Genomic DNA, 23,373 nt, shown 5'->3' with positions numbered 1-23,373 from the left:
TCCTTTCTCAGTTGAATTGCCTTTGCAGCTTTATCAGAACTCAGTTGACTATATTTGTGTGGGGCTATTTATAGGCTCTCTGTTCAATTCCATTGATCTATGTGTCTGCTTTTTCTCCAATACCATGCTGTCTTAATTACTGGAGTCTTGAAATGAGATAGTATGCGTTCTTCAACTTTATTGTTCTTCCTCATTGTTTTTGGCTCTTCTAGGTCCTGTGCTTTTTTATATAATTTTTAGATTTGTCAACATCGATAGAATAATTTCTTGGGAACTTGATTGAGATTGTATTGGGATCTTAAGAATTGACAGATTAACAATATTGAGTCTTTTGATATATGAACATAGAATATCTCTCTATTTCTTTATATCTTCTTTGATGTTCATTTTTCAAAATCTTTTTTCCCCTTTCATTTGGATAATTTATATTAATCCATCTTCAAGCTCACTGACGTTTTTTTTAATGTTTATTTTTCAGAGAGAGAGAGAGAGAGAGAGAGACAGAGCATGAGCAGGGGAAGGTAGAGAAAGAGGGAGACACAGAATACGAAGCAAACTCCAGGCTCTGAGCTGTCAGCACAGAGCCTAATGTGAGGCTCGAACTCATGAACTTTGAGATCATGATCTGAGCTGAAGTCAGACGCTTAACTGACTGAACTACCCAGGCGCCCCATCACTGACTCTTTCTTTAGGCATTTCCTTTCTGCTGTTAAGCCTATCCATAAACCTGTTTTATTTTCAGATATTGTGTTATTCCATACTAAAATATTCATTTGTTTTTTGTTTTTATCTTTCACTTCTCTGCTGAAATTTCCTGTCTTTTCATTAATTAGAGTGTATTTTCTTTGATCTCATGGAATATGGTTATTGAGTTAACTCTTAACAACATGGGTTTGAATAGTACAGATCTACTTATACATGGATTAAAAAAAATATGGCACAGTACTGTAAATGTATTTTCTTCCTTATGATTTTCTTAACATTGTCTTTTCTCTAGTGCACTTTATTATAAGAATATAATATATAATGCATATATCATCCAAGATATGTGTTAATTGACAGTTTATGTTATTGGTAAGCCTTTCAGTCAATAGTAATCTATTCGTAGTTTAGTCTTTGGGGAGTCAAAAGTTGTATGTGGATTTTCAGTTGTGCAGGGGGTTGGTGCCCCTAACCTCGGCATTGTTCAGGATCAACTGAATATTTTCTTGAAAGCCCTTATCTGATAATTTCAATATCTGGATCATTTTAAGGTAGGCACTTATTGAAAGTGAGATTTTCCTGGTTCTTCATAAAATGAGTAACTGTGGATTATATCCTGGGCATTATGAATATTATGTTTTGGGGACTCTGAGTTACATTACATTCTTTTTTTCCCAAATGTTATATTCTTCTGAGGAAAGTTGGTGGTTTATTTTAGGAGACAATGAACTTGGTTAGACTCAAGGCCCAACCTTGAACTTTGTCTTAGCTTCTGTGGGTTTGTCTTAGTTCAACTCTTTAAGTTTGCTGCACTGCTTTGTCCCTCCAATGCATGCTGGCCTTGTGGTCGGCCTGAGATCCATCCAGAGTTATTGCACAGGCTCAGGGGTTCCCCTTCTTCTACTCTTGCCTCTCTAGGATTTCTCCTCATACTCTTATGACCGTAGTTGCCTTTACTTATTTTCCTAGTCCCTTTAGCCAGAAAGATAACAGGTTTTCTGTCAGTTTTAGCCACCCATGCTGCCCTGCTCCTCAACCGTGGCCTGCGTTCAGGGGGAAATAAACAGGAAAAAAAATTCGGGAAATTCACCCTGTGCCAGTGGCTACTCTGTAATCTATCTGTTTGTTTTTACTCTCCAGAATTCTCAGTAGTTGTTTTTTTGTATTTTGCCTAAAGTTTACAGCTGTGATCTGTGGGAGGGTTGACCTGGAAAGGGCTCACACTGCCATATTAGAAGTGAATTTCTGGGACGCCTGGGTGGCTCAGTTGGTTAAGCGTCCAACTCTTGATTTTGGCTTAGGTCATGATCTCGTGGTTCATGGGATTGAGCCCCACGTCTGCGATGACAGCATGGAGGCTGCTTGGGATTTTCTCTCTCCCTCCCCCTCTCTCTCTTTCTGCCTACTCGTGGTCTCAAAAATAAATTATTACCTCAAAAATAAATAAATAAACATTAAAAAAAAGGAAATGAATTTCTGCCTGCTTTTTTCACCTAACATTATTTCTTGGAGATCTTCCCAAGTGAGCATACAGATGACTTCCTCAGTCTTTTTAATAGTGCCTAGTGGTTCACTATAAGAGGACATTTATGTTGTTTCCAAAGTTTTGCTTTTAGAGATAATGCTGTATCAGTTGTCCTTGTACCCCTCTACTTTGCTCTGAGGTCGTGACGGAGAAATGTCTTGGGCCCTCAGCTAAGGTTTTTCTTGGAATCTTGAAAAACATTCATTCCTTTGGTAGCAATATGATTTCTGTTTCCTCCTATGGTTGACTGAAGCCTGGGCCATGTTTCTGGGCATATCCAGTGGCAGGAAGATGTGGAGGAGAGGAGAGGTGATGAAGAATGCCAAGTATTCCAGAAGTCTTAGAGATTGCTCCCAAGCACTCAGCTCAGAAACATTAAGGAAGTCTGATGGAAAAGGACAGTGACAGCTCTGTCTCATCCCCACCCACCTGGGTGTTTTATTTGATTTACCATTTCTGAATTGGTGATTCATCAACAAACGATAAAAGGCCTCTTTGGACAAAAATGTAGCACATTAAAGCAAAGCTTTCTCTCCTTGTCTGTCTCTCCTCCAATTCCTTTTATGCAATGGCCAAGGCGAATCTTTCAGAAGCATCACAGAGTCTGTCTCTACTTCATTCAGCATTTTCTGATTGTTTCCAGGATCACGTTCTCACTGTTTAGCATTGTACTCAAGACCCATCATACTCCAGTCCTAAATATCCCCAGGCATTCAATCACCTTGGTGACTTCCTGCCTAACTCAGATTCCTTACTAGTAAGCTATTGCTGATGCTGAGGTCCCCACATGATGCCCTCCCTGTTCTCCATAGCTATCTGAATCCTGCCGATCCCTTGAGACCCAGCTCAAGCCCCAGCTCCTTTGTGAAAGTTTCTTGATCAACCTCTCTCACAACAAGATTACCCTCCTCTGAACTCTTGGAGTCTGGCACTTTACACAGTGGGTCGTGAAGCTATCTTCTTGGTTTATATTATGCTTTCTGAGCTCAGGGACCATGCCATGTACCTTTTTATGCCCTTCTTGGTGTCTTGTACACAATGGGCTTTTTATACACATTGATGATGGGTTGGAACCCTGTATTTCACATGCATTAAATGGGCAGTTTCCACACAGAGAGAAACATAACACAACTTTGTCATTGGTGGCCATTGAACCAAAACAATGCAATGGTCATCCTGGTATTACAAACATGTCAGATTAAAGTTTGAAGACATCCACATAGCCTTCTGAGTTTTGGGGATGTTGTTTTGCTCGTTTCTCTCTTGACTTTTTAAAAATAGCAATTAGGATCTTTGGTGTGCAGTTTGTCCTGTAATCTATTCTTAGGTTCTCAGAAAAACAACCCAGCTGGGTGCCTTGTACAGACATGTCCCCCTCACCACAGTGAGGAAGCAGAATGTTCTTGGCTGCTATGTGGCTATACCAGAACATGGAGGCCACAGGGAGGGCTGTTCTGTTGTCTGTCCGAGTCAAGGGGGAAAATACAGACTTCTGTGTGTTATGAACACAGCCAACTGCATATCCACATTAAAGAAAAGAAACAAACACAAAACCCATACTTTAGCAGATGTTCATTGAGCTCCTGCTGTACATCTGGTACCGGGGTAGGTATGGGGCGGAAGATAAACATAAGTGGCAGAAAGGCAGGTGAGGTAGGCTTAGGGTCTTGGCTTTATCATCCGGCCACTGGGAGTCCCAGATGAGTCTTTCACAAGACTCAGTGGTGTGATCGTCGGCTCTGATTTTTCAGCTGAAGAAAAGAAACCCCTTCAAAAGCTCTCTCTTGTTCTTCCTGTGAGAAAAGGTGACGTTCTCAAGGCAGTGGCATGGGGCTAATGGGAAAGGACAGGACCCAGAGCAACTCATCTGGAGGTCTTGTTTCTTTTTTTTTTTTTTTTTTTCATCTGGAGGTATTGACTGGGGCTCGCGAGTGGTTGGGTGGGTGAGCTGAGGATGAGGGGGAGTCACATGTTTTACTTTTTAATGTGGTTGTAACCTCAGTGGTAAAATACATATTGCTTATGTTCTGCCTCTTTCGTATTACATCCTGAGCTCGTATCCCTTGTTACTAGATGCTTTTCTTTTTTTCTTTTTTTAATTTTTTTTTTAACATTTATTTTATTTTTGAGACAGAGAGAGACAGAGCATGAATGGGGGAGGGTCAGAGAGAGGGAGACACAGAATCTGAAACAGGCTCCAGGCTCTGGGCTGTCAGCACAGAGCCCGACGCGGGGCTCGAACTCACGGACCGTGAGATCATGACCTGAGCCGAAGTCGGCCGCTTAACCGACTGAGCCACCCAGGCGCCCCACTAGATGCTTTTCTTAATTGTAAGTCTTAGTGGCAACAAAATATTGAGTTCAAGTGTTATATTGACTGAATTACTCGTGTAATTATTATTAATATTTACATTATTTCAATTTTTTATCTTTGTACATAAGACTTGAGCGTGCATCTTTGGGTTTTCTCTTTTATGTTATTTCCTTAGGGACGATCTAAACGGCTTAATAGTGTCATGACTTCTTGAAACATTGTGTCAAATTGTTTTCCGAGTGGGCTATGCCCACAGGTGTGAATGTGCTCCTTCCACTTCTGGCATTTGTTATGACGAGACTGTTTTTTCTAGATCTAATTCTTGTAACCATCAACAATGACTAACAGATAGTGAGTGCTCATTTTGTGCAAACACTGTGGAGCACGTTGAGTGCATCATCTGATACAGCCTTCTTTACAAAGCTAGGAGAGAGTAACAGTAGGTATCCCCAAGTTAATGTGAGGAAACTGAGGCACGGAGAGATGGAGCCATTTGCCTAAGGTCACATGGTTCAGAAATGCTGGACCTGGGGTTGGAATTCAGATGGGGTCTTTGGGGAGACCTTACCAAGGGTAATCGCCAACTTGTACTGTCTCACTGTTTAAACTTCCATTTTGGGGGTTTCTGAGGAGGTTGAATGTTTTTCCATATGTTTAGTATTTGTTGTATTACTTAGTGACTTTCCATTTTATGTTCTTCGTAGTTTTTACTTACTAAACTTCACACTCCAACTCCATGCCAATTTGGAGTGCCACTGCATTACAGTCTAAGTAGCCCCCACTACTTAGTTTGTGTTTTGTGGTCCTTATTGGGTCAAGATGGCAGTCAGCACTGGTCTGGCACCTCACTGATGGCCATGGGATGTGCTGGCCTCCCCCTAGCTGTGTCGCTTGGGCTTGATTACTCCTTGAGAAGTTTGTTCTTTCTCTTCAGAGGAAGAGAAGGCACCCTGGAGAATTGTCCTGGGAATATTGAGAAAACTCAGATTATTTCTTCCGTCTCCTGATGAGGCAGTGACGGGTGATAGCAACGTCTATAAACCAGTTGAAGGTGTTTTTGCTCTTGTGTCTTCTGCGACGTTTCTTCTCTGTGATTACACGATCACACTTCAGCGGGGCTCTCTCTGTCTGGTTGTGTCCTTCCGTGAACCTGGTCTGAGGCGGGGGAAGAAGAAGAAAGATCTTTCTCCCACTCTGCTAGGTGCGCGTGTGCAGGCATATTAGTCACTGCCTCTCTCACATCCATCGTTTTAGACAAATTCACTTCTCTCACGTCAAAGTCTGAAGTTACCGCCTGTAGATTGTACTGACCTAAAAACTCAAATCATGACAGGGAACCTTTGTGAGAATTTGTTTGGGGTGGGGGCGGCACACTTATTTCCAAGAGACTGTAGCCTTGTTCTTTTACCTAGTTTCTCGAGTCTTTGTTTTGAATTTTTGTCCTGGTGGGACATAGTTTAATAATATCCCTCTGCCAAAGCATTCACGTTGTAGGCTGATGAAGACAGCATCCCGAGATGAAAATTGCATTCGGGTATGTAAAAAAGTACATGGTTCATAGCATTTTGCAATGTAATTTCCCCCACATTTTTTCTTCGTTAAATGTTTCGTGAAACTCACCATTCACTACCAGCTTGTGTTAAAACATTCAAATTACTCGCTAAACAAGAGTGTAAAAGCGTGATGGTCCTTTTCTACTCCATTCCTTCCCACCCCACAATTTGATAGTCTTCCACATGTCTCTCCTTATAATTATGTAAATAATTATCTAATATCAAATATCACGTCAATACCTATTATACACATCTACCTTGTATTTGCAATTTGGTTTTTACTTAAAAATACGTTGTGTCTCTTCACAGTGAAGCTACTGCACTCTTTTCTTTTTAAGTCTATTTATTTATTTTTGAGGGAGAGAGAGAGAGGCGGGGAGAGAGCACAAGCAAGGGAGGGGCAGAGAGAGAAGGAGAGAGAGAATCTCAAGCCAGCCCCGCGTTGTCAGCACGGAGCCCAATATGGAGTCGACCCCACGAACCGTGAGATCATGACCTGAGTCAAAACCAAGTGTCAGACACTCGACCAACTGAACCACTCAGGCACCCCTGCCCTCTTTTTTAATAGCTGTGATCATGTTTTATGGAAAGCCTCATCTTAGCCTATGCTCTATACACCTGGAAAGAGGACCTAGTTTTAAAATTTTTTTGTGTGTAATTTTTTTTTTTTGGTCAAAACTAAATAGAGGAGAAAGTATGGGGTAGTTCGAAGGAAGTTAAGTGTTTTTAAGTGAGCATTTGGGAAAATTCAACACCCATTCATGATAAGAACTCTCAGAAAAATAAGAATAGAAGGGAACTGCTTCGACTTGATAAAAAGCATCTACAAAAAACCCCCCAAAAAACTATAGATACTATCATCCTTTATGTGAAAGACTAAATGCTTTCTCCCTAAACTTGGGAATAGGGCAAGGATGTCTGTCTCACTACTTTTACACAGCATGGTGCTGGGATTTCTAGTCAGTGCAAAAAAGCAACAAAGGGAGAAAAAGGTGTATAGATATGAACAGAAGAAGTAAAACTGACTCTATTTGCAGATGACATGATTGTCTGCGTAGAAAGACCATGGAGCCTATAAAAAAAGTCCTGGAACCAATAAGTGAATTTAACAGTGTTGCAGGATACAAGATAAATATACAGAAATCAACTGCATTTTTATATATTAACAACAAATATGTGAAGACTGAAAAAAACCAATATTGTTTATAATTGCTGAAAAAAGAGAAATGCTTAGGAGTAAATCCAACAAAACATATGTGGGAATTACATGGCATTTGTCTTACAGAAATGAAAACTTATATTCATGCAAATACCTGTACACAAATGTTTATAGCAGCTTTATTTATAATAGCCCCAAACTGCAAATAACAGATTAATAGACTGTGGTGCATCTATCCCATGGAGTTCTATTTAGCAAATCAAAAGGAATGAGCTCTTGGTGCATGTAACAACCTGGATGAATCTCCAGAGAATTGTGCTGGATGAAAAGATCTAATCCTAAAGGGTCACATACTGTATGATTCCATTCTTGAAATGACAAATTCAGGAATGGAGAACAGATTGATGACTACCAGGGGCTAAACAGTGCGTGAGTGTGGGAAGAAAGTGGATGCACTTATAAGGGCAACACAAGGGATCCTAATGGTGACAGGAATGTTCTATAGCTTAATTGTACTGATGCCAATATACTTAATGTGTAGTTATGTGAGATGTTACTATTGGAGAAAACTGGATAAAAGACACATGGGAACTATCTATATTATTTCTTTACATAATTCCTAACACCTGCATGTGAATCTACAACTATCTCATAGTAAAGAGTTTAAGTTAAAAATAGGGGTGCCTGGGTGGCTCAGTCAGTTAAGCCCCTGACTTCTGATTTTGGCTTAGGTCACGATCTCATAGTTTGTGAGTTTGAGCCCCACGTCGGGCTCTGCACTGACAGCGCAGAACGTGCTTGGAATTCTTTTTCCCTCTCTCTGCCCCTCCCCACCCCCACTCTCTCTCTCAAAATAAATAAACTTAAAAAATTAAAAATACATTGTTTTTTCAATAATGGATCTACCATATTGTTTTTCACAGTTGCTGACATATTTCATGGAATGCCTTATTAATTTAGCCTGTATCTTATGAGCCTGGGTAGAGGGATTTTGTTTATGTGTTTTGTGTAAATTTTTTTTTTTTTTTTTTTTTTTTTTTGGTAAAAATTAGAGGAGACGGTAGGTAAAAACTAGAAGGAGGAAAAGTGTTTTCCTTTCTTTGAAACAAGTTCCTTAAAACTAATGTTGCATTTTACATTAAAAAGAGATATACGGGGCGCCTGGGTGGCTCAGTCGGTTGGGCGGCCGACTTCGGCTCAGGTCATAATCTCGCGGTCTGTGAGTTCGAGCCCCGTGTCCGGCTCTGTGCTGACAGCTCAGAGCCTGGAGCCAGTTTCAGATTCTGTGTCTCCCTCTCTCTGACCCTCCCCCACTCATGCTCTGTCTCTCTCTGTCTCAAAAATAAATAAATGTTGAAAAAAAAATTAAAAAAAAAAAAAAGAGATATACTTTCCTGGGAGGTTTACTCTTGACTTTGATGGGGGCCTGGGGGTCAGAATGGGTCAACAAGCCATGGTGGGGTCTCTAAGCTGCTGTGACGGCTAGAAGGGCCTTTCATTTTCTTGTATTTAACAGCCCCAAATCCACCTTAGAAATGCCCTCAAATACTTTCGTCACTGTCTGCATTTGAGGGCGTCACCTATTTTTTCCCTTTAGTCCTGTACATTTCCTTTTCTTCTCTTCAGCCTCTCCCTCCTCCCCTGGCTGACTCTTTGAGTTAATAATCAAGTTTTCACTTAAGTAATATTTGCGCCCAAAGTTCCAGTTAGGTATTCTGTGTTGTAGGCTGCACACAGAATCCAAGTCCATTGTCATGCTGATTTCTCTTAAACAGAAGTTAGGCTTTCTAGGAAAAGAGGGTGTGGTCTATGATATTATCAAATACCCGACCATTCATATCAAGAGAAGCAAAGAAACCAAAATCCACGATTATTTTGTTTGAACCCTAAAACCTAAACAATACATTCGTGAACAAACTGTAAGGATCAGCGGAGTGATTTCAGTAGTTCATGAACTATTTGGCAGCCCTGTTTGTCCATCTCTGGGTACCAGGCACACAAAGATGAGGAACCAGGTCCTGCTGCACACTTACTGTGCTGTGACACGGGTGGACAGACCATGGCCACTTAACGACAAAGACAATAAAGAGCTGGCCTCCAGAAGCCCTTACCGTTGCCAGGTCCTGAGAGCTTCCTCCCCTGTAGCTCCTGGGGGCTGCATTTATTTCACCTGTCTGCACAGGAGGGAACTGAGGTAGAGAACAGGGGTTCCTCCACCTGCCAGAGCCCCACAGCTCGTGGGGCTCGGCCCCTGGAAAATGCCTAGCAGAATGGGCCCAAGGTGCTATAACTGTGGGGTAGCTATGACTCAGGACTAACAAATGGTTTCATTTTGGGTGAATCGGGGGATAAGGCAAGTCCTTGTGAAAACCCATCTACATGTTTTAAAACCAGTGTTGTAACGTTTAATCCAAAACGATAGTGACTGGCTCAGGTTCTTGGGAACAGCAGCAACGAACAGCATCATCATTGGTCTTAACTTTTTAGTCATCTGGGGCCTAGAGGCTTAAAAACAACCAGTTTTCTTAGGTTGGTTAAACAACCACTGCCTACACTTCAATGTTAGTCCAATGTCAATTTCCATTGATTTAGCAACTCATCTTTTACATCAGGTTTTGAAAGTTTCAGATCTACATCCTCTTCTTTTCCTAAACATTAGTGTGTCTTTTTCTTGATTTTTTTTTGTGTTTTTTTTTTTAATTTTAAAAAAAAAATTTTTTTTTTTAACGTTTATTTATTTTTTTGAGACAGAGAGAGACAGAGCACGAACGGGGGAGGGTCAGAGAGAGAGGGAGACACAGAATCTGAAACAGGCTCCAGGCTCTGAGCAGTCAGCACAGAGCCCGACGCGGGGCTCGAACTCACATACCGCGAGATCATGACCTGAGCCGAAGTCGGACGCTTAACTGACTGAGCCACCCAGGCGCCCCTGTTTTTTTCTTTTTAATTTTAAGGGACCAAGGAAGGAAAACATCACAAAATAAACTCCGTAATGAAGAACACGTCGCTCCTTTTCTTCCTTCTGCCTTCCTTGCCGTTTTCTCCCTCTTTCGAGGGGAATGGCAGAAGGGAGGGGAGGGCTGCAGCCTGTTGAGGCTCACCCTTGGCCTCCTGGGAGCTGGCCCTGTCCTTGCAGGTTGACAGCAAACAGTGGGTCTCGGCAGGGTGCACACACCTCTCCCCGCTAAGTGGGTGATCACCTGTGAGCACCAGGAGGCCTTGTTTCCCAAAACATAACCTCAGGCCTGACCGTGAGCCTGCCTGAGCTCCCAGTGGTTACCATGCCTGAGGTCGAGTGTAAGGCACTGGGCGGACATTAAGAGCATGTAAAATGAAAATAGCTTTACTATGTGTTATAACGTCATCATCGTCGTCATCTTCATAGCAGTTAATAAGAGTCATCTACGCCCAGCACATTGTTATGGTCTCTCCATACATCATCTCATTCAGTGCTTCTAAACCTACCCCTGGAGGAACAGCTAAAACACCCCCAGAGTTCCTGATTCAGTGGCGTTAGGGCCAGAGTGTTTGCATGTCTCGCAAGTTCCCAGGAGACGTGCATACTTGCTGGTCCACATCTCTGAGGTCTAAGTTAATCTGTCTAAAACAGCCCCCATTTTACATTGAGGAAAAGGCGAGAAAAGTCAGGGAACTTGACCACAAAGCTCTTTGCTACTGACCGTAAGCATCTGTTCGTCCAGCAAGGTTGATCTTTCAGAGGAAGTAGCAAGTGCCTGAGAAAGCCCTAGATGGATGCCAAGGCTTCAGACTAGTGAGTTGTTGCACATTGGCAGGGGTTTGAGAGTCAGGCACGGGGCGGGGGGGGGGGGGGAAGTGGGAAGAGCTGGGGTGATGCCTGGGGGAGGAGCAGCCCTGGAGGGTGCTGTGTGGGGAGTGTGGGGTCTGTTATTGCCTGGAGAGAACACTGCTAGAAAGACAGTCAGGGAAAGGGTTAAAGACCTACTCGGTGGCTCACTTTCTCCCTGTGCTGGCTTCCTGGTGTCCCACACGCTAGCTGTGTTTGTGTGGGCTTCTGTCTACACCATACCTCTTCTCTCCTTCAGGCTCCTTTCCCGTATTTCCCATAAAAGGGAGAGGAACAGTTGAAAAGTGCAGGAGGAAAATAAACCAGAAGCTTTTCTTTTTGAGTTTATTTTGTGATGGTATAAATCTTTGGACCCTTGCAATGCAAACAAATGAAAGGAAGCTAAAGAAAAAACTTCACGTAATTATAGGAAAGGGGGGGAAGACTCGCGAATGACACAAAAGCTCTTTCTCGATTTGTCATGCACGGATTCAGATTTTAAGATTTGAAAACCCAGGAGAGGCTTGGCAGTGTGGAAAGGTGTAGGGTGAGGTTGCAAGCTGGTGGCCCCCTGGCCAAATTCCACCGATAACTTTTGTTTGGCTCACGTAGCATTTGAAAAATATTCAAATCAGTTTAAGACGTGGGAATCTTCGCGCTCGAGCCCTTGGCGTCCGGCTTTTCTTGAGGAATAGAGAGTGCTAGCACCGGGCCTGTGAGAGGGCATGGCTCCTAGTCATAGCCCCGGCCGGCATATCACCCCAGTCTAGAAAGTTCTGGGCCCAGACTTGGAGCACCACCACTCACCAGCTGGGCCACCTTAGGGCCAGCATTTAACAGACTCTTCCTCCTCACCTGCCCCCGGCTGCCTCGGGTGGGTGACAGCACATCACAAACACGAAGCACAGTGGACCCGTGAGGAGGGGATTCCCAACAACACAGGCACCCTTGGGCAAGCGGGCATTAGGAAGAGACGCTTTGCGACAGACTGCGGACAGGGAGGGGAACCCACGTGAGGCAAGTGCCCTGCCAAGACAGCGTCACCCACTCCTTTCCTTTAAAAAAAAAATGTTTTTTAAAGGTGTTTAAAAATGTGTTTTCTGAAATTATTATGATTATTTTGCAAGATCCATGCAGACTACTTGGTGCTTTATAGGGCGTATCCGGCTACAGCTGGCGCACTTCGGGGGGTTTTATGGCAAATTATTCTCGGATTACTCTTTAATGCAGCGAGGTCTGCCTGTTGTCTGAGCTCCCTGGGTCATATAGAAAACGCTCAGACTTGATACAAAACAGCTGCCTTAGTCAGCTGTTCCAAAAAAGGAGCAGTTTCAGGCCGCAGCAGCAGGAAAAAGGTTTTTGTAGCTGGTAGAGATTCTGAAAAACGTTCAAGTACTCTTTCCTTGCCATTAAAACGTGATTTAATTTTGTTATTAACAAATTGTGTAAATCGAAAACGAGGTACTCGGAGTGGGAGTTTGTTAAGTGCATTCTGGTAATACTTACAGTATGTCCTGGGGGGCTGTTCTCCCGGGAGGGCAGCAGGCACAAAACTCCAGCTGACCTCCGTGTCCCTGGGCCTCAGCCCTGGCTGGGCTGGGGTCAGGGGGGCCAACCCCTAGGCCTCCCTCGTCTCTCTCCGCTGGGCTCCTGCTGAGACCAGCAACAAAAGGGTCAATTGTCTGAGGCCTCCCTTTGTCCCTGGGGGCTCCATGGGCCTCTCTGAATGCCAAAGTGTCTCTGTGCACGTGGGTGAGTGCCTGTCTGTATGAATGTGTGTGTAGATGTGCATCTGTGCCAGGGCACGCGTATCTTTGCATCTGAGTATTGTGTAAGCATGTGCGTGCACGTGTGCACATAGGAACACATGCTTCTTGGCATATGTGCACGTACGAGTGGTGTACCTGTGCATGCATGTGTGTGAGTGTGGATGTGCATGCAGGCATAAGTGTCCATGCACGCATGTGTGACTTGGGTCTGAGCGTGCACGTGTGTGTACATATGTGTGCACATGCAGGTGTAGATTGGGCCCAAAGTGTGCACGTGTGCGCGGATGCATGTGTGTCTGTGCAGACGCAGGCAATGGTGAGACTTGGTTAAAGCATTTCCGGGTTTCTGATGCTTCTCAGCAGGGCGAGGGCTTGTAGAGGCCTGACTGGCCCGTGGGCGTTCCTAATGCCAGGGCAGAAGACTATCTCTGGCTCCTTTCTCAGCAGATTACAAGTTGCCTTTGGTATTTGCTATGGTACAGAAACCTTAGGGAATTTTCTCCCTTCTCTGCCTTCTGTAGGGTCAGATGATATGTAGGAGTGAGGAGGAGCAGACATAGTGTCCTCACTCATGTTCCAACCTGGGGCTTTGTGGTCAGGCCTATGAAGATTTTTCTGTAGTGTTCCGGCATCTTGGCAAGGCTGCCTAATTGGATCCAGTGCGTTCCGTGTGGAGTTTAAGCCGTGTTTCCAGGATGGCTGTGAGATGCCCTGTTCCCATGCACCACATGAGTGGGTTCCCATGTAGTCCCGGGGCCTGTGCATGGGTTTGGATCATCTGGTTTCCCTAGCACCTTGTTACCTGGCCCATGGGATATGCTGCAGCTGGTCTGTGTGGTTCCGTGATCCACACTTTTCTTCCTTCACAAAGATGTCCTTTTTAAAATGACAGGGAAAGCATATTTGAGAAGTCAGGAAAAGGCAAATAAAAGTGCTTAATTGAAATTCATCTCTGTGAAGGATTTATCTCCCAGCCCCTTTTAACCAGCACGGCTACCATTGAACAACTTCCTCTGCTTTTTTCTTAGTTTTGTCCCTCCCATGCCCATTTTCTCTCCCTGCTCCAGCAAAGGCGTGTCTTTCAACTGTGGAAAAGCCACCAATGAAGCAGTACTCTAAAGCTTACCAACACATTCAGTTGGTGAAATTATCTTATAATAAGCCTAACTGTAAGCCAGAACTTTTTAACTCCAGGAAATGTAAAGTGACGGGACATGTGAAATCTGTGAATTGCTCATCCTGACCTTTTTGGCTGTAGTTTCTGTTTTTATGTTCTTCCCTAAATAATTTCCTCCTTGTTCTTTAAATTCTTGATTGTCCCTGAGGCCTCTTCTTCTTCTGTCCACTTAAATCTCCCATATATATGCATATATATATATATATATGTATGTATATGTATATATATATATATATATATATATATATATATACACACACACACAAACACATATACACACACACTCCTGGTTTAGTTGACAAATAATTGAATACACTCAGGTGAGTGTGATATGAAATCAGCTGGATGTTATATATTTCACACCTTCACTTTTAGATAATCTTTTTGTAAAATGAAGCCTATCTTCCCTGATCCCTAATGGCTCGCCGATGTCGGTTCTGCATTTGGGGTATGCATTGATGATGACACACGGCCGAATCATTCTGGAGCTGAGCTCTTCAAACAATAGCTGGGGGATTTTGCAGCGTGTCAAGCTGGACAGAAGTTTGGGCTTTCTTTCTTTCTCTTTCTTTCTTTTCTTTCTTTCAATAATTCTAACTGATTATAGTTGACGTAATATTATATTCATCTCAACGGTTTTATTTCTCCTAACTCTCCATCCCCTTGCTTCTTCCTTACCCCTTCCACCCTCCCACGGCCCAGGGACTCTTGAGTCATCTCGTAGCATCCCGGAGAGCCCCATGGAAGTGACCTCCCCACCCCCACCGCCCTGGGGCCAACGTCAGGGAAACTGGCAGTGATGTGTTTGGGGATTTCAAGGTTGCACGTAGGCAGACTTTTTGCTCGGAAATGATATGATAGATGATGCTTGGGTTTTTAACTGCTGCCGAGTCTCTTAAGCTAGTCATGCCACGGTTCAGCCACAGGGGGACCGTCGAGACTTTTATGGGCATGCTTGAGGCTGATCATCATTTTAACCTAATGAAATAGTTTGTAAGTTCCAAAAACGAACTTCAATTAAGTTTTGGAAAATGAAAACATTTTCATAAATGAAATATTGCCTATATATAGTAGTGGTGGTTACTATTTATAGAGTTTTTTCCCACCGGCCGGTGCCTTCCGCCGCCAGGCCCACCTGTAGAGTTTTTCCTATCAGGCGGCACGCATCGTGTGTGCGCCACACGCAGGTATAAACACCAAAATAGAAAAAGTTGCTTCATCCTTGCATGAGAAAATAATTATTTGCCCATGATATAGATGCAGACACCGTGACCCTGAGAGTTTAAATAACGCGATGCCCGTATGGTTAGCGGTTGAACTCTTGTGGCCTGACTCTTCTGGAATCCATGAACTAGCTGAGGCCCGTGCCATATGATTCGACCCCCTCTTCTGCTTGAGAGGTTTCCGTGACCCCCCCACAGAGTAAAAAGGAAATCACAGTGCCACCTTGGCCTCTACTTGTCGCTGTCTCCGGCGACTGTGTACCCTTTCTCTCGATGTCACACGTGCCCTCAGAGGTGCACCTTGCCGGCCTGGAGCTTATGAGATCGGTGTGAAGGTTGTGCAGATTCCCCTGGCAAGACTCTGAGACTCTGGCCCGGGGGGGGGGGGGGGGGGTCGGGTCAGTCCTCTTCATGGCCTGGATTCCGCTCAGCACTCCTGGGGCAGGGCGAGTGGGGAAGGAACCACCCCCAGGACGGGGGTATGGCAAGCCTCAGAATCAGCCACACGCTGAATCCTGTCCTTTCACGGCTTTGTCTCAGAGCTGAAAGAGCCCTGTTTTGCTCATACAAACAGAGAGTGGAATGCTGGTTGCCAGGGGCTGGGGGTGGGGAGATGTTGGTCAGAGGGTATAAACTTTTAGTTGTAAGATGAATAAGCTCCGGAGATTTAATGCACAGCATGGTGACTATAGTTAACAGTAGCATATTGTGTACTTGAAATGTTCTATCTCGCCAAAAAAAGGGAAAAAAAAAGGTAATTATATGAAGTGATGGATGTGTTAATTAATGTGATAACACATGGTAATAATTTCACAGGGTGTATGTGTATCGAATCATCACGTTGTAAGTATTAAGTACGTACAATTTATTTGTACATTATACCTCAATGAAAAAACTTTAAAACTTAAATGTAAAAGCATGTAAAGGAAAAAAAAAAGCAAAATAAATAAATAAATAAATAAATAAATAAATAAATAACTAAAGGCTCTGTTATGGAAGGTGTCTCCAGATGAGAGACACCTGTCCAATTCACAGTGAAATATTTTAGATGTCTCTAAGACCCTTTGACAATCTGACTAGCCTTTAAGAATGATGTTGAAACCAAAGAACTATCATTAAAAGGTGTTATTTATGAAATATAAGGAGTAGGAGATTTTAGGAAATGTTTGAAAAATAACGGACCGTCGTAAGTTAATTTTCTTGTGAACTCAGCATGCTCTTCATATTATTTAGTATGTGTTTTTCTCTCTTTTTAATTACAGCTTGGGCTGACGATAGCCATCCGCTACAGTCACAGGTAAAGCTAAATTTTTTTTTTTTTCCTCTTGAGGAATACCCTTCCTGGTTTATAGCTTTCGGTTTGATCGAATCTGTGGGTTTTCAAGCTAAATTTTGGTGGCTTCTCTGCCTATGGTATCAGTTCACAGCAATTAGAATTATTCCATTTGCTTCATTGATGAGGGCCGCTGGCTATTGGGAGGAATAGAGCTTTTACATAAAGGTCGTGGTAGGTAGCACATTTCTTTTAAAACAAAAAATGGCTCTAGGGCAGGGACACAAGTGATTTCTGGGTAGTCTAGGGATAAGCGCAGAAATCAAGGATGTCCCGCATGAATGGTGAGGCTGGGCAAACAGAAAGCTGAGTGAAGGCTTGTTAGTGAAGCCCCTGTCCCCTCCCTGCCCCCCCGCCTTGTCTTAGGTATATCTGAGAATGGCTAAAAGTGCCATTTTTGGTCTTGCTTCATGATTTCTGCCTGTTTCTCAAGTGCATCATATTTATGAAAAATGTTGGTTTCTTATGCTAGTATCCAAGTACATGCATCCCCTGGCATGCATCAGAATGTATTAAGATGTTCATTAAAGGGGTGCCTGGGTGGCTCAGTCGGTTGAGGGTTCCGACTTCAGCTCAGGTCACGATCTCACCGACCGTGAGTTCGAGCCCCGCGTCGGGCTCTGGGCTGATGGCTCGGAGCCTGGAGCCTGCTTCCGATTCTGTGTCTCCCTCTCTCTCTGCCCCTCCCCTGTTCATGCTCTCTCTCTGTCTCAAAAATAAATAAATGTTAAAAAAAAAAAAAAAAAAAGATGTTCATTAAAGATCCAGTCTCAATGGAAGAGTAATAAGCAATGTCCCTCCTGCCCGTACACAACCTGTGCTCACAGCCTCCCCCAAGTGCCACCCGCTGGTCAGCTCAGGACATCTGGCCAGCTCTCCACAAACAAACCATAGTTACTGCAAAGGAGATCGCCTTCTAAATACGCTTGTCACAGGTTGTATGCGCTTGCTTACGGTTAACTGTGGCTCGATCGACCCGGTGGGCAGTCACAGAAGCCTGAAAAGCTGCTGGTGCACTGTGTGGGGTAGAGCAGGAAGAAGGCAGAACTGGGCTAGAACCACTTGGAACTAGGAATGAGTGTGTGGGAGGAAAGTGTTTCTGTTGGACATTTCTGGATACTCTTGAAGAAAGCTGCTCCAGAGATGCTCATGATTGCTTTTCGGTGTGTGTGAGGGAAGGTGGGGAATTTTGCCCATCCTTCCTTCCTTCCTTTTTTTTTTCTTTTTTCTTTTTTTTTTTTTTAACAAATGCTTATTTATTTTTGAGAGAGAGAGAGAGAGAGTGCAAGTGGTAGTGTGAGCGGGGGAGGGGCAGAGAGAGAGGGAGACAGAGGATCCGAAGCAGGCTCTGTGCCGAGAACAGAGAGCCGGATGTGGGTCTCGAACTCACGGACAGCGAGATCATGACCTGAGTCAAAATCGGATGCTTAACCGACTGAGCCACCCCAGTGCCCCTGCCCTTTCCGTTCTTTTCCTTTGGTGGAACTTTCCTCATATTCGAGTCCTGCTTATCAAGACTGTTTTCTGCATGAGAGCTAAAGGGGCCTCCCTAAGAAAGCCAACGTCTTGCTCTAGTCCGGAGAACAAACATGTGCTTGTTCCCGCCACGGTAAGGGTTACTCTGTGGCTCTGTGGAGAGTTCTAACTTGTGCAGAAACTTAGATTCTTCCGGAACTGGACAAAACTTTCTTTTTAATACTTTGTGAGGCTGAGGGACTTTTGCCAACTATCAACCTTTTCGAATCAGGGAATCGCGTAAGGATAGCAGAGCAGGGGAGACCGGATGGAGGTCCCAGGTGGATGGTGTCTTTGGCCCCGTGCTTATTATGGGTCCCAGGCCTGTGTCGTGGAAAAGATTCCTGCCCGGCCTGCCTGGGGCCAGGGCAGGCCCCTGGCATCCTTCTGTACGGTTACCAACACCAAACAGAAGGTGGAGACTGTTGTCTGAGCTGAACATCTTCTTCATTTGGAAAGGGAAAATGTCTTCTTACCCTTGACTGGGTAGCGATTTAGATACACCTACTTTTCTGTGGAATTGGTGGCCGTGGGCGCTCTCTGGAAGGAAGCGCTTGGCTTGGATTAGGAATGACTCCTCCCTTTGGCTCCCCCTTCCCTAAAGCAGCCCAGTCTGGCTGAAGAAGTGTGGTTAGTAGACAGTGGCTATGAAGCTGAATAGAGACGTGGGCACCCTGAGTCATGGTCCTATAGGAGGTCCTACAGGATAGGCATTCCACTGTGGAGAAGGGGAAAAATGAAGTTGGGGCAGTTAAGCAGAGCCCATTTTAGAGAGGAGGGAGCTTTGGAATTACTCATCCGGGGGCCACGTTTATGGAAACCCCATGCCTATGGCTGCCTGAGGCCGCTGAGCTACCAGTGATCATGCTGGCAATATTCTGTGGGACAGGGGTTTGGAAGGACAGGGAAGATGGCCTGACTCTGCTTCACAGGGTCTGGGGCCTGCTCTGGAAGACTCAGGGAGGAGGACAGAGACATCTGAAGGCTCATTCACTTCTGTGTCTAGTCGGTGATGCTGGCCGATGGCCAGAGATCTCTGTTCCTCTCCGCACACGGGTCCGTGTGGTCTCCACATGGGCTTGTTTGGGCTTCCTCACGGTATGGTAGTTGGCCCTCTCTGATTGAGTGTCCTGGAAAGGGAGAGCCAGGTAGAAGCTGTCTCCTTTCTGTGATCCAGCCTGGGAAGTCATAGAGCATCACTTCCACCTTACTCTGTTGGAGCAGACACAACCCCCTGTTGGCGTTCAGAGGGGGGAAGCAGAGACCCCGCCCCACAGTGGAAGGAGTGCTGGCCACATTGTAACAAGGACATGAGAGGTGGGGAAATCTTCATGAGGCCATTTTGGGAAAATGCTGTCTGCTGCAGAGCCCAGCTGAATGACAGGGTGCTTATTTAAAGCCGTTGTAAAAGGAAATTTAAGACACCGTCCTGGCTATAAGGCATTTACGAGCCAGGGAAACACAAGGGGTATGGGTGAAGAAGACTTAAGGATAGACGCAAATCTTATAGGAGGAGGTAAATCAGTCAAAGGAGGCTTCTTAGAGAAAGCGAATCTTAAACCATCCTCACAGAAGGCAGACTCCGTGGGCTCAGACAGGTGCCCCGCTAACTGATAATGCAGGTCCCTGAGCATACGTACAGGGACAATGTGGAGACTTTTTTTGGCTTGGGTGAGCCTGTGACAGGTGTAAATGCCCTATTCACACATCCCATTCACCCAAGCCTAGATGAGGTTACTGAGGAGCATTTGACCTGTCCATGTACCAACATCTCAGATGTAGTGGAAATGCAGAACGCATTATCAGAGGTTGTATTTTCCAGAAATGATTTCTGAAATATAAGGAATTGTGATGGAAAAGTTCCAGGAAGCACAACAGTGTCTGTAAATCTGTGGTGGGAAAGAAACCATCTTCTGGGAAGCCCCCAGTCTGCAGGAACCAACGACTCTTAAAACTTTTTTTTAATGCTTATTTATTTTGAAGGAGAGAGAGAGAGAGCGTGAGCAGGGGAGGGGCAGAAAGAGAGGGAGACAGAATCCGAAACAGGCTCCAGGCTCTGAGCTGTCAGCACAGAGCCCGGCGGGGGGGCGAGGGCTCGAACTCATGAGCAGTGAGATCATGACCTGAGCCGAAGCCAGGCGCTTAACCGACTGAGCCACCCAGGGGCCCCTGCCAGAACCAATGACTCTTAATAAGGTGTCGTGAAGAGCCGTTTGTGGGTCAGACTGTACCACCTGCCGTCACACCACCTTCTCTGTCCTGTCTCTGGGGTCAGCGGGCACAGGAGGAACTGGCCTGTCCTCTCAGAAGCCTGCATGTCCTTGGATTGCCTGGTGGTAGCTCTTCTGTCCCTCTGCTGCCTGTCACCCACTTCTATCCTCAGAGGAGAGGAAGAAGATGAAACCAGAGGGTGTGGGTTTCTGGTTATGTCTCCTCTTTAAATAAAAATCCTAGTTAATCTAATAAGCTAGCTTATTTAGATTAATTGAAGCTTCAATCCTTTTGTCGATTGCTTTTTTTTTTTTTATCTTTTTGGTAAAATATACCTAACATAAAATTTACTATTTTAACCCTTAAAGGTTTAAAAATGTACACTTCAGTGAAATTAAGTACATTCACATTCTTGTGCAACTATCACCACACCCATCTCGAGAACTTTTTCATCTTCCCAAACTAAAACTCTATACTCTTTGAACACTAACTGCTCATCCTCCCCTGCCCTGCCTCCAGCCCTTGGTAACCCGCCTTCTGTCACTGAATTTGACTAGTGTAGGAACCTCATATAAGTAGAATCATCATACAGTATTTGTCTTTTATGTCTGGGTTCTTTCACTTAGCAGAATGTCCTCAGGGTTCATCCATGTTGTAGCATGTGTCAGATTTGCTTCCTTTTTAAGGCTGAGTAATATTCCATTTATGTGTGTGTGTGTGTGTGTGTGTATGTATATATAGACCATTATGTGTGTGTATATGTATATATGTGTATATGTATATATATTACACTATGTGTGTGTGTGTGTGTATGTGTGTGTATACACACACACACTTGCATTTATCTGTCAGTAGACATTCGGGTTGTTTCTGCCTTTGGGCTATTGTTAATGGTGCTGCTATATACACGAGTGTACAAAAATCTCTTTGAAACCTTGCTTTCACATCTTTTGAGTAAATACCCAGAAATGTAATCGCTGGACCGATCCTATGGTGATTGTATTTTTAGGTTTTTTTGGAGGAATCGCCATGCTGTTCTTCTGTCGATTATGTTTTAAAGTAGGAGTGTATCCTACATCTATATAGTTCTGGGTCTACTTCAAACGCTCACGGTTGTTTACCCAGGACCCAGATTCTGGAATTGAGAGCTTCCCGGGTCCTCTTTGTGTGCATCAGGAGACTTTTGGAAGCAAGGTTTGGGACTTGAGGCTCTAATCACCAGGTCTGTTTCCCAAATTCTGACAGGAGGGTCAGGGCCAAGAGCAATGGTGCTAGGCTCCTGTGATAGACGGGGGTGGGACAAAGGGAAGGGAGGAGGCGATTGTGGTTCCAGACGGCAGCAGTCGGGAGGATGGGTTCACTTAGGAGTGGGTTGGACACGAGTGTGCAGAGGAGAGGAGGAATCACTAAATCCCGTGAACCTGGTGGGCAGGCTGTGCCTCTCAGGCTGCCACAGACACCCGGGGCAGCCTGGAGCAGGGGGGCCCTTGTGTGGTAAAAGAGGGGCGTAACCCGAGGGACGCCTGGTTTTGTTTTCGTGCATCTGCGTTTTGGCTCCGGCCATCAGATCTCCCTCGTTACGATGAACAGTGTTAGAACATCCTTTCCCCCGATTTCCACACTAACACACGCACACCCCACCTGCTCCCACTCCTGCCCTCAGACATGCTGGTTCAGGCTCCAGCCCTTGCTAGACCAGTAATTCCACGCCCGGTTGTATGGTATAGGAGAGTGTGTGGGTGTGGGTATGTGTATGTGTGTGTGAGACGTCATGTGGGATCAGGCGCTGAGGGGTCAGGAAGTGGAGAATGACACAGTCATATTCTTCTGATGGTATAGATATACCAAGCAAGGAAGCACATCTACTGTGACCGAGGTGTGCATTTATCAACAGGTCCTGTACACATCTCATGTATTATCGTAGTGTTTTAATTTATTTTTGTAAAGTCAAGTCATTTTCACAGAGTGGAAAATTGTCTCTTGATGTTCATTCCCCACTGCTTGGCTTGAGGTTTTCGAGTGGAATCCACACAGTGGTGACAGCTGGGTAACCCCCAGAAGTGCCCTTTGCAGATAACAGCTCTCGGGGCCCCACCACCCACGCAGTGGGGAAATTGTTCCCCACTGTGTGGGTGTTTTGTTTTTTTCTTTTTCTATAAGTTTGAAAGAGAGTTTAGACGTTCTTCCCGTCTGTCACGGTGCAGCAGCCCGGAGAAGTCTGCTCCCTCCTGCCAGGAGCTCCTGGGCGAAGACGAAGTGGCTTCGAAGTGAGCATGTCACCTTTGGCTCTTGCTTCTCTGATACGACAGACAGGCCATGTAAACCAACAGCGCGGCATTTTTGCACGTGGCGCTTAGGTCCATGTTTCTAAGAATAGCCCATGGAAGCAGGGTGGGAGAGCATGAACTAGCTCCCAACGGAATTTTGTTTTGTTTCTGTTGGTTATCTTTATTTAATAAATCAGGAAGGAAGCAAAATTTCCACTGGGCTCTGTTATAGTTAAATGGAAGTTTACAGAGGTTTGACTTTTAGATGAAGCCTAAAGATGTCTCTTTCCCACAACGGACTCTTTCTATCAGTTTCTAATAGGCCTTAACAAAGGCCAAATTTGGTGCCCTGTTCGGGCCTGTGCCCTAACCCTAATTTTGGAGTTACAGGTACCGACCCCTTAAAAGGCTGTCCCCTGAGGGCTGACGAGGGGATGGGAGCACTGGGGAGCTTGTGCGTGTTCAGTCCCAGAGAAGTTGACAGTTTGACAGTCCCTGTGTTGGACTTTGGAGGGCATGGCCTTACACTGAAAATGCAGACCCCATGATTAAATGTCATTCTGAGGCCTCCTTTGAGCGTTTGCTTTGAATGAGCCAGAGGGCCTAGCAAGCAGTTGAAGCGGTCATGTACTTCTGTGTTCTGATTTAGATTAGAAGTGGAGTTTGAAGTTCATAGATGAATCAGAACGCTTATTGAATGGACAGGCTGCATCAATGAACAAATGAAATTGTCATCTTGAAATACAAAGGGAGGAAAAGACAAGAAACAGGGCCATCAGGCCTGTTGGACTTTGATTTCAAGTGTTGGCAAATACCTAGC

At 44.7% G+C, this 23,373-nt stretch overlaps 1 protein-coding gene across 1 annotated transcript in view; it reads left to right on the top strand.

Annotated features, from left to right (window-relative positions):
- Window positions 1-23,373, top strand: part of ACOXL (acyl-CoA oxidase like) — a 344,180-nt gene that overhangs the window by 89,766 nt on the left and 231,041 nt on the right. Inside the window, exon 10 of the mRNA XM_042930333.1 lies at window positions 16,490-16,524. Within this exon, the coding sequence (XP_042786267.1) occupies window positions 16,490-16,524 (35 nt within the window). The remainder of the gene's footprint in view (window positions 1-16,489; window positions 16,525-23,373) is intronic.

The sequence above is a fragment of the Panthera leo genome, chromosome A3 (genome assembly GCF_018350215.1).
Source record: "Panthera leo isolate Ple1 chromosome A3, P.leo_Ple1_pat1.1, whole genome shotgun sequence".
NCBI lineage: Eukaryota > Metazoa > Chordata > Mammalia > Carnivora > Felidae > Panthera > Panthera leo.
This window is presented reverse-complemented; position numbering and strand designations above follow the sequence as displayed.